We start from the raw sequence: 12,221 nt of genomic DNA, 5'->3' as shown, positions 1-12,221 counted from the left end.
AATGCAGAATTTACCCACCACAAAGTGTTTTCCTCCACATTCCCACATTTCCCCCTTGCCTATGAAACTGGCAGGGTCAGTCTGATTTTTCTCATTTGAATTACCTGCCCAACGTCACAGGTATAAATGACAACAACGTCTGGCTTATAAATGACAAAGCCAGACCTTACATCTAGGGTTTCTAACTCATGGTTCCCTAATATCCCCACTGTTCAATAGCATCCACAAATTTGGACTTGAAAGGGTTGAAAATACAGCCATTTATCTAGGCTTTAGCAATAGGGGAAGGGAAGAGAAAGATCTGCTTTCCTGCAGGGGTGAAATAGGAGAGACAGGGAGGGAGAAATGGTGTGTTATTATCTTGCACTCCCTAGCTGCAAATTAGTAAGTAAAATTCTTTCCTTCATCTGAATGAAATGCAGCTACCTCTGGGATGGAGGCTTATGAAACTTCTCATCACCAAGTCACAGTGCAGAACACTTGGCTAATTGAAACAGCAAGTGAAATTTTAGGTAGGTCAGATGCAATTACCCAATTTGGAAAGTGACACCAGTGTTCACACTCATTGGATCACAAGCAGCAAGCAGCCTGGGATCTAAGTCACACATGTACACCCCCACACAAATACCCCCCGAACTACAGTCATCCACACACCTTCGTACAGCATGGGGTTCCAAGTCTCCCCAATATGCTGACTCACTTACTGGGGAAAAGGGGAGGACATGCAGATAGGAGAGGGGAAGAAGAGAGAGGGGGGCAAGGAAGCTAAAGATGCAGGAGAAGGAGGAAGAGAAGGCAGAAGGAAGAGAATATTGGGAAGAAGGATCAGAGAAGAGAGAGACAGCGAAGGGAGAATAAGCAGCAAAGAGAAATGTCAGCCTGCTGATTTTTGCTGTGATGCTCAAGTGACCAAAGGCTGACACAAGGCAGTCCTTGAGAATTTCTGGGGGTCAGGGTGTTGTTGTTTTTTTTCAGGCATTTGTCTGTTTCCAAGAATTCCTGCTTCAATAATCATCCTGCAAGTTTCTCTGGTGTTTGAGCTTTCTTCCCGTGCCTCCATCACCAAGAAAGGGCCCAGAGCCTGGGGCTTGCCCCTGAGAATGGGCATAAGGGCAGGCTGGCTACTTTACACCATCCTGGCCTCTGGCCACTGGCCTGGAGTCAGCCCAGTGCCGCAGAATTTCAGTTCTAGCATTTCCACCGATTACCTTACTCCTCCGCTAGGCAAACACAGGCCCTCCTCCTGCCTCCTACCTCCTCCACAGCACTCCCATGGAGATCTGCACAGCCTAATGGGCAGCCTACCAAAAAGCTGAAAGCCTGGTGAAACCTTGTGCCAACCTGACAGCATATCCAGCCCTCTCTCTAGTATGCTCACGATGCATAGAATACCCCTGGTCACATTTTCCACTTCCACTTTTTAGCTGTCAGTCTGTCCATTCTTTTGTGCAATGCTTTCCAGACCTACTTCTTTCTTTTTTTCACTGGGCTGTCATTATTTCTCAGGTCATCAGCCTAATGGGCATTTACTTATTCTCCCTGTCCCCCAGGTACATGCACCCCCTCTGTCAGTATGCCCCCTCCCTAAATCATAAATCCCTGGGGCCCAGGAATCTGTGTTTTCAACCAGCATCTCAGGAAAATCTAATGCAGGCAGGACACACTTGGGAACCACAGATGGGGTCCATCTTTTATGCAGCTGCAGAATGTCTCCAGTGCTCACTTATTATAGTCTTCTATCTGGAACTGCAGCAAGACCTTTGTGGGCCCTAGGCACTTCTGCCCCCGTGTGCTCATTCCTCCATTTAAAAAAAAAAAAGAAAAAAATATATATATATATTTAAATATATATTTATGTTTATATATTTAAATATATACATTAATGTTAATTTATTTTTGAGAGAGAGACAGACATACAACATGGTGGGGGAGGGGCAGAAAGAGAAGGAGGCACAGAATTCAAAGCAGGTTCCAGGTTCTGAGCTGTCAGCACAGACCCCAACACAGGGCTCAAACTCACAAACCATGAAACCATGACCTGAGCCGAAGTGAGATGCTTAACCAACTGAGACACCCAGGCACCCACGCACTGCACTGGTATGAAAACGAATTCCTTAATTCCCTACAGTTATACTCATTTATTTTATTCTGCTTTGTAAAAGAAATTAAAACATTTTTCTTGGCCTTAAAATTATTCTTATCCTTAGGTGCTATGCCTGTGGATAACTCAGCCCTGCCTCAGCCCCTCTCCCAAATCTGCAGGATCCTCCCATTGCCTACAGAATAAAGTCCAACCGTCTCAGCTGGTTCACCCTGATCTAGATTCAATCTGTATTCCCAACGCCATCCACTGTAGCTCTTGCAACCCATATAGGCTCCAGCTTCCAGGTCTAAATGTAGTTCTTTCAACACACCATGCATGTATGATGATGCCACTATGCCCTAGCTCTCAGCCCAAATCAATTTTCCTTTCCTTGTCTACCTACTGACCTCCCGCTCAAACAGCACTTTCTACTCTGGCCTTCCCTAGTCGCACTGGTTGAAAGTAAGCATCATTCTCCTGCACTCCATAGCACTATATGTGTCTATTATTATACCACTTATTCGCCCTGCCTTTTGCCAAATATACCCAATTCTGGAATGCACTTCTTTTACAGTATAATGTGTCTTTCTTTTTTTTAATTTAGTTATTTATTTTTGAGAGGGAGAGAGAGTGGAGGAAGGTCAGAGAGAGAGAGAATCCCAAGCAGGCTCTGCACTGACAGTGCAGAGCCCAATGTGGGGCTAGAACTCACAAACTGTGACATCATGAGCTGAGCCAATCAAGAGTCGGACGCTTAACTGACCAAGCCACCCAGGCTACAGCATAACATTTCTAAAATCAGAAAGTGGCTGTAACATGTGCCAAACTCGCCAGCCACCAGGTATAGTACTACACTTGAACATGTCAACAGTAATTTTCTGCATGTGCAAACCCAACCTGCGTAGCAAGCACTGAATCATCTGATTGCTTCCTTGTGGGGTTATTTGCATTGTTAACATCACACACAGCTGAATTTTAATTTTTTATCCTTAGTACCTTTTTAAATTATGTTTTGATGTATTACTGAAATAAAAAGCTATTTTGGACTAGGCTATGGCCTGTAGATGTCAAGTAAAGCCAATAAACGAAGTAGAAATTGCCAGATCTCTTGGCACATGTCATGAAATTTCCTAATTCCTTGGGCCATGAAGAACTTATTATTCAGACATTGAACTGCTCTGTCAAAAGCTTCTAAGTAATTTCAAGAGATGTTGTTTAGTATACAATAACTATAATTTAGTTTTCTCCTGAGCCAATGAGGAAATTTACAATTTAAACTCCAGGATTCTTGCACGCCTGGGTGCCTCAGTCAGTTAAGCATCTGACTTTAGCTCAGGTCATGATCTCACGGCTCATGGGTTTGTGAGTTCAAGTCCTGCATTGGGCTCTGTCTTCCTCTCTCTCTGCCCCTTGTGCTCTCTCTCTCAAAAATAAAATAAACATAAAAAAATAAACCCCAGGATTCTTTAATTCACCTCAAAATTATAGACTCTTTCCAAAAGGAGTTCAAAATGGTGAGTACAGGTTATAAAAGGTTACCATAATGCTTACCTACAACTGCAGATGACCAAAGGTGAAACAAAGAATTTTTACTTTGAGAGACAAAGTGAGAGGGTAAGCAGGGGAGGGGTAGAAGTAAAGGGAGGGAGAGAATCTTAAGCAGACTCCGCAGTCAGCATAGAGCCCGACACAAGGCTCCATCTCATGATGGTGAGATAATGACCTGAGCCAAAACCAAGAGTCAGACACTTACTGACTGAGCCACCTAGACACCCCAAAAATTTTTAATAATAAACCTGAAAATAGTGAAGATTCCAAACTTGTGATACTGATGAAGAAACACACAAATCTACAGATAAAAATCATCTATTGTTAGTTCATTAAAAAAAATTATACACATTTAGTTTTGGTCTTTTTTCTGCTAAAAAATTATCTTAATGATGAATGGCATAATACAATGCATTTTTTTTTGGTCAAAAAAGCAGTCTTTTGGTAAGCTTATTATTTCTTTACATTTCCGCATTAGAAATCTCTTGGGGGTCTGGGACTATGTATTAATTATCTTTCTCTCCCCTCTAGTGTCCTTGCATATGAAAAATGCTCATTACTGAGTTGGTCTAGCTTTCTGCCAACAGTTTCATTTCTATTAAGTCTGGCCTCATTTCTATTAAAATCTAGCTGTATGCTTATTTTTTGAGTTGGATGGGTACATTTCATTAAAAATGCCCTTTTTAAAAATTCAAAATCAGTTCATGCTTTTATTCATTCGAGTATTTATCAGTGCCACGCAGTGACAAGAAGACAAAGGTGAGTAAGACGCAGCCCTGTTCTGAACTTTACTTACAGTCTAGAGGGAAAGATAGGCCAAGCAACATATCACAAACCAGTGTGATGAGAGGTATGGCAGGGACATACAAGCTGCTGGAGGCGCAGGGAGAATGGTCATCCCATGCAGCCTCCAGGGGTAAAGGAGCTGAAGAATGAGTAGAAAATAACCTAGAAAAGTGGACATCTAGGTGGCTATGGGAGAAGCTTGCCTAACCTGAGAGAACAGTGTACATGAAAGCATAGAAATGGGGGTGGGAGGACCCACCAGGGGAGAAAGGACAAGAAGTTCTACTGGGCTGGCTTGCAGAGGTACCATGATGGGCTTCCGATGTCCAGTTAAGATAAAGTCCAGTTCTGGGCTTTATCCTGAGAGCAGTGGGGATATATTTTCATTGGCAAGATATTATTCCATGAAGTCATAAAGTGGTACCAATTATATTGTTCTCCAATCTCTATATTGGTGTCATATAAGGATGTAATCAGTCTTAGTCAATACTGCTTTTTTTTTCTGCTTTCCTTTACTTCTAGCATTTTAAAATTCTTTATGTTATATGTAAGTCAAGAGAGATATCTTATTTATAAGATTCAAAGTGAAAAACAACTATATTCATTTCAGTTACCTCAGACACCCCTATTTCTCCTTACTGCAGAGAAAGAAGCAAACAGAAACATTCACCACTAAATTCTTCATTTGCAATCCTATGGACATTTATTTTTATTTTTTTAAATTTTTTTAACGTTTATTTTTTTGAGAGACAGAGAGAGACAGAGCATGAGTGGGGAAGGAACAGAGAGAGAGAGAGAGACAGAATCTGAAGCAGGCTCCAGGCTCTGAGCTGTCAGCACAGAGCCTGATGCAGGGCTCAAACCCACGAACTGCAAGATCATGACCCGAGCCAAAGTTGGACACTTAACCAATTGACCCACCCAGGTGCCCCTATTTTTTTTTTAATTTTTTTTCAACGTTTTTTATTTATTTTTGGGACAGAGAGAGACAGAGCATGAGTGGGGGAGGGGCAGAGAGAGAGGGAGACACAGAATCAGAAACAGCCTCCAAGCTCTGAGCCATCAGCCCAGAGCCCGACGCGGGGCTCGAACCCACGGACTGCGAGATCGTGACCTGGCTGAAGTCGGACGCTTAACCGACTGCACCACCCAGGCGCCCCAGGTGCCCCTATTTTTATATTTTCCATTGCATTCTTTTCTGTAACTCTTAATTCTTTTTTTAACAAGAGCATGGAAAACCTATATAATAAAAACTTTTATAATAAAAATTGACTAAAAAACCTTGCTAAAGTTAAAAAAATTATATATTATATATACACACACGTTTATATATGTATGTATGTGTATATATGTATGCATGTATGTGTATGCATATGTGTATGCATGTATGTATATATGTATATGTGTATGTATGTATATGTGTATATGTATGCATGTATATATGTATATGTATGTATGCATGTATATATGTGTGTATATATGTATGCATACATATATACATGCATACATATACACACACGCATATATACACGTATATATATACACACATATATATGTATGATTAGAAATAAACTGGACTAAGAAGAGAAACAGGATATGTTCTCTAATTTTCTAAGGGTGGCCATGTGGGTAAGGGATTGGGTTTATTTTGTATCTAGAGAGCAAAAAGTCCAATTTTGCTTAAATAAAAGGATGAGAACAGTGGAAACGTATAGCCTCAAAGGCAGTGATAGCTCCATCACAGAAGGTGCATATCATAGACTATATGGTCATCTTTCTAAAACTCGATTCAAAAGATTCCCCTTTTAAGTCTATGAAACCTGGCAGTCTCCAAGCAAATCTGAACTTTGACACAGATGCATCCTTAAACGGCTATCCAGAAACATTCAAACTTTAGCCACACATTAAATAAATTAGTAAATCACTTTCCCTTCACCTTACAAGACCCTTAAATGCACAGGTATTCCTAAGAAAGGGATATTAGCACATATATGCTTATATTATTTCAACGGAGGATGAAGTTATCCAAATAAATACTTCATAATGTTAAAGCCTGATTTTTTTTAACATTTATTTATTTTTCAACGTTTATTTATTTTTGGGACAGAGAGAGACAGAGCATGAACGGGCGAGGGGCAGAGAGAGAGGGAGACACAGAATTGGAAGCAGGCTCCAGGCTCTGAGCCATCAGCCCAGAGCCCGACGCAGGGCTTGAACTCATGGACCGCAAGATCGTGACCTGAGCTGAAGTTGGCCACTTAACTGACTGAGCCACCCAGGAGCCCTGAAAGCCTGATTTAAAATGTAGATGCTGTGTTTAAACACTACATCCTACAGAATAGGATTTTTTAAAGGTAATTTTTGCTTTCAATCAGATTTATACTAAACAGGAAAGTATTTTATTTTAGCATTCTTCATTATCTTTATACTCTTAAGTCCCATTAAAATCTGGAAACAGTTTTTAATTGGACTTCTGTTTTATGGCTTGTCATTACAAACTTGGTAGGTAAGCCTAATGTTGGAACAATTGAGTGACTCAAGACTGGGAGTTCTACATTTGTGGATTCTGCACAAAAGAAATATGGGCTATCTGAGCTAATGAACTGGGAAAGCTGCAGTGCCATCTGGGATGACCTTTGGATGACAATCTTTTCTAAAGAATAATTCAAATGAAGAGAAAAGTGAGCCAGGGCAGGCAGACAGCTCTAGAAACAGTTCTGGCTTAGGGGCTGCTCTGGAATCTACCACTTGAGAGTCTGTTGACTTAGAAAGTCATTATACTTCTGTGAACATCTGTCACTCTTTCATCCAAAAACAGAGGGGAAATCCAAGGAGATAATATTTTTTCCATCTCAATAATTAGTTGATATTATTACCTACACAGGAAAACAGTTCCGTTCAATGGAGAAAAACTTAAAGCTCAGAGTCAGAAAACCTGAATCTTGCTGTCAACTAAGTAGCTATTTTACCTTGAACAAGTCTCCTACCATCTCTAAGAATAAGCTTCCTCATCTAATTGGAAAGACACTGACAGCAACATGAAGAAAAACTGCAAATGTATCCTAATGTTGTTTTAAGCCTCAAACTAAAAGCTCTATTTTAAGAACAACTATTATGATTCTTTTATAAATGGGGAAGAGGCTTAACATTTTTCTAGGTTCTACAGCTAGTAACAATAGTGCAGATGTTTGATATCAAATCTCTAAGACTAGACATATGCCACTTACCCTACCTAATAGATTTCTGGGGAAACGAAATAAGATAAGTGTCCAAAATGAACTACTGGGATCTCATCAAGATAAAAAGCTTCCACACAGAGAAGGAAACAATCAATAAAACTAACAGGTAATCAAGAGAATGGGAGATGATACCCGCAAATGACATATCAGATAAAGAGTTAGTATCCAAAATCTGTAAAGAACTTATCCAACTCATCGATACCCAAAAACAATCCAGTGAAGAAATGGGCAAAAGACATGAACAGACCTTTTCTAAAGAAGACATCCAGATGGCTAACAGACACATGAAAAGATGTTTGATGTCACTCATTATCAGGGAAATACAGGTCAAAACCACCATGAGATACCACCCCACACCTGTCAAAATGGCTGAAATAAACAACTCAGCAACAAGAGATGTTGGCAAGGATGTGGAGAAAGGGGGACACTTTTGCAGTGCTGGTGAGAATGCAAACTGGTGCACCCATTCTGGAGAACAGCATGGAAGTTCCTCAAAAAATTAAAAATAGAGCTGCCCTACAACCCAGTAATTGCACTACTAGGTATTTATCCAAAAGATACAAAAATGCTGATTCAAAGGGGCACATGCACTTCAACGTTTATAGCAGCACTATTAACAATGGCCAAAGTATGGAAAGAGCCCAAATGTGCATCAACTGATGAATGGATAAAGAAGATGTGATGTGATGTGATGTGTGTGTGTGTGTGTGTGTGTGTGTGTGTGTGAATATATATATGAAATATTACTCGGTGGTCAAAAATAATGAAATTTTGCCATTTGCAACAATGTGGATGGAACTAGAATGTATTATGCTAAGCGAAATAAGTCAGGCAGAGAAAGACAAATATATTATTTCACTCATATGTGAAATTTAAGAAACATGGGGCACCTGGGTGGATCAGTCAGTTAAGTGTCAGACTCTTGATTTCAGCTTGGGTCATGATCTTATAGTTTGTGCGTTCAAGCCCCATGTCAGGCTCTACACAGAGCCTTCTTGGGATTCTCTCTCTCCTCTCTCTCTGCCTCTACTCCGTCATGTGCTCACGCTCTCTCTCTCAAAAATAAATAAACTTCAAATAAATTTTAAAAAAGAAACAAAACAGATGAACACAGGAGAAAGGAAGGAAAAATAAGGTTAAAACAGAGAGAAAGGCAAACCACAAGAAACTCTTAAATACAGAGAACAAACCGAGGGTTGCTGGAGGGGTGCTGGGTGGAGGATTGTGCTAAATGGGTGACGGCCATTAAGGAAGGCACTTGTTGGGATGAGCACTGAGTGTTACATGTAAGTGATGAATCACTAAATTCTACTCTGGAAACTATCTTTACACTATATGCCAACTAACTTGGATATAAATAGATGGATAGATAGAAAGATAAAGATAAAATGTTCTACCTATTATAAATAGTTATACAAGCATAGGGTATTATTAAAACTAAGCTTTAAGTCCTCTAAATTTATTTTTAAATCCTCTAGACATACTTTTTCTACTCATAAACATTTCTATTAGACCAAAAGCCCCATGAACCACCTATTCTATCTAGCATGTCACAGTACAATGAGTTGAATAAATGGGTAGATCACTGCTGCTTTAGAAATGATCCATGAGTTTAATTAAATGTCTTAAACAAATGGATACATTTACACTGCACAAGGCCACTCTTTGAGGATCTGAATAGAAAGAACTATAATTAGACAAGATAGATATAGTTGCACTAGTCAATGAAACTTGCTACCCACTAAAAGAAACCCCACTCTCAGGACCCAATCGTTCATCCAAACCGAACAAAGAGCATCCTCCCAGACTTCGCTCGATTGCAATTATGCATCAAAATAGTCAGAAGATAAATAGTACTAACCTAAGGCAGCCACAACATTCCCCTAAGCAGAAAGAGGAGTGGGGAAAGGGAGGAATCCCTGCAACCTCTTCATACAAGGCTAGTTTGATCAAATTGAAGAATCAACTCCCAGCAAAGCGCTTTAGAGATAACAATATTCTTAATAAAATGTTTTCCCATTATAAAAGTTTATCAATTCATTTTTATTCTCTAAACCTATTGAAAAAGTGATTTGGTAAAAAAGACAATCCTCAAAAATCCAGAACTTACTATATAGGCTGCTGTGTGTTTGAGTTACTACTACTATTATATGAGCCCCCTAAAGGCCAGAAGTGTCCTTAGCACAGTACCTAGCATATAACAGACTCAGGAAATAGGTGTTAAATTTATTCTAGGATGTAACAAACTTTAAAAACAAATTCCAATTCTTAAAACAAAAATCCCTATGAAAAGTGAAAACTACACAAAATTTCATATTTCTTTCATTTTCCAGAAGTGGGGCTCTCCCTCACTCATTTGAAAACTGTTCATTCCATTTCAGTCATGCGTGTACTTGTCCACTATGTTCCAGAAAGGATTATGATGGCATCATTTGGAATGCATGAATCTTTTTTTAAGATTTAAAAGAGATCACATCCAGGCAAAAGATGCTCTGGACTTTATCAAAGATTTGAAAATCATAAATTAAATACCCGTGTACAACATCAACACCAAAGCTGTTAGAACCATTAGTCCCTTCGGGTAACTTTAGCTTTAATTTAAAATGGTCCTGAGAAAACACTGCACCAACACCTTATTTAACTTCAGTAAGAGCTTGTATGGGTAAAATATGTTTTCAGGCCAGGACACTTGAACATCTGTAAACAATATTTTATCCCACCTATGGGATGAGGAAAATAGAAAATGGTAGTCCAGGGAGAGCCATTACACGATTGAAAGAAACAAGCATTTATTTCCAAAGTGCAGGAATTAAATTCAGTTTCTTTTCATTACTTCCCAAAAAACCCAACATGAATCTTTCCTCTGGATTCCTCAGTTGTCCAATATATTAAAGTTACATGTGTAGAACAAAACACTGAGCACTTCAATTATAAATTATCTCTATGTAAACAATCCTCTGATCCTGGTTCCTTGAAAAGGTGAGCAAACAGCTATAATAATACCCCTGGTCCAACATACATATATTAAATGACAGTTTTGCTATGGAAATCACTAAAAGAGCATTTCCAACAGAGAGAAATCCAACTTGTCAAAATGCTTTATAAACGAAGGTTGCAAGCCCAGATACAAAGTTTAGAGGCATTTTCATTTTCCTTACATGTAAAGTTTATGATATATTAGTACACTCAATGCAAAAAAGATAAGATCAAAGTCAATAGCCGATGAAATAAATTTCATCGTACAAAGCCTAAAGCTGTGTAAAAGATCTCTAGATAAAAATTTGCTCAAGGTAAAAATTGCTCAAGAAAGGTAACAGCATTAACCCTAGCAGACAGCCAAATTGAGAAGAGGCACAGCTTTACAGAATTGCAAATGACATCAGCATTACGAGAATAATAATTGGAATAAATACCGTCTGCAGGCTGCAAAAACATTCAACGCACTTGCTCCTTCACCTCTCCCCCTCATCCAGCTGGGTAGTGAAGGCAGCTGCTCTCCCTGCCCTCCTTCCCAGTGGCTCCTCGCGCCACCCTCTCCCTTCTCGCCTCCACCCCTTCCCTCCCCTTTCCCCTCCTCTCCCCGCCTCCAGCTGGTGTATTCAGCAGCCTAGCGAGATTAAGGGGCGCTCGCTACAGTCACTGGGCCTCAAGACAGATCTAACGTTTCCTAGCTCCAGGAACTAGAGAAATTAGAGACGCGACACCCTGGTGGTATTAGATGCCTTCGCTCCATCCCGGCCCCTCCCAGGCCAAGGCTGAGTTGGGAGCCTCGGGCTAGTGGAGTGGGCCGCCTCTTGGAGGACCCAGTGGAGTTCAGCTGGGCGCACCCCGCCGCCAGCGCTACCTGAGCTGTCCATGGTGCTGGCACGTTCCTGAGGCTGCTGGGCGGGACTCCGCGTCGCCGCCGCCCCGGCGTTCACTCTCTGCTTGCCGCCACCCGCGCCGCTTCCCGCACTTAAGTCCCGGTTACTGTCCACCAGCTGCAAGGATTCGTAACCATCGTTGCTGGTCTTTTTCCGGTAGCTCCCGAGGAGACTCATGGGCAAGCCCAGAGAAGAGGGGGGGAAAAATCAACCTGGGAAACGAAGGGGAGGTGGAAGGTGGAAAGGGCTCGAAGGAGGAATTTAAAAAAAAAAAAAAGAAGAAGGAAAAAGAAAGAAAGAAAGAAAAAGAAAAAAAAACCATCAAGTGTCCGACATGACGCATAGATGAGTGAAAGAGGGAGCGGCCACCAGAGAGGAGCTTGGCGGGGCGCGCGGCAAAGCCACCGCCCTGGGCAAAGAGAGGCTCTGGGCGCCCGGCGCGACCGAGGTTGAAAAAGAGGGCGCGGGCGGGAGGGCTAGCGGGTGCGCGCGTCCTCGGCGCCGCCGCGGAGCCGCCGGCCCTGCCGAGCTCCGGGACCCGGGCCAGCCACCCTCTGGCTGGGGAGTGCCCGGAAGCAATCCTATAGGTGTCGCCGCGTCGCCCCGCCGCGCAGCAGGGCAGCTCCAAGCGCGGCTGGCCCACGGGGAGGGAAGAAAAGAGACAGAGTAAGGGAGGGGAGACTCTGAAGAAGGGGGGCTGAG

General features: G+C 41.4%; 1 protein-coding gene across 1 annotated transcript in view; it reads right to left on the bottom strand.

Moving 5' to 3' along the window:
- The window catches only part of DNAJC6 (DnaJ heat shock protein family (Hsp40) member C6), a 101,976-nt gene extending 90,040 nt beyond the window's left edge, over nucleotides 1–11,936 (bottom strand). Inside the window, 1 exon segment of the mRNA XM_043575191.1 lies at nucleotides 11,501–11,936. Coding sequence (XP_043431126.1) covers nucleotides 11,501–11,696 — 196 coding nt within the window. The 5' untranslated portion in view covers nucleotides 11,697–11,936.
- Nucleotides 11,937–12,221: the final 285 nt, after the last annotated feature.

The sequence above is a fragment of the Prionailurus bengalensis genome, chromosome C1, assembly GCF_016509475.1.
Source record: "Prionailurus bengalensis isolate Pbe53 chromosome C1, Fcat_Pben_1.1_paternal_pri, whole genome shotgun sequence".
Taxonomy (NCBI): Eukaryota; Metazoa; Chordata; class Mammalia; order Carnivora; family Felidae; genus Prionailurus; species Prionailurus bengalensis.
The sequence above is the reverse complement of the archived record's forward strand: the minus strand, read 5'-3'. Positions and strand labels throughout refer to the sequence as shown.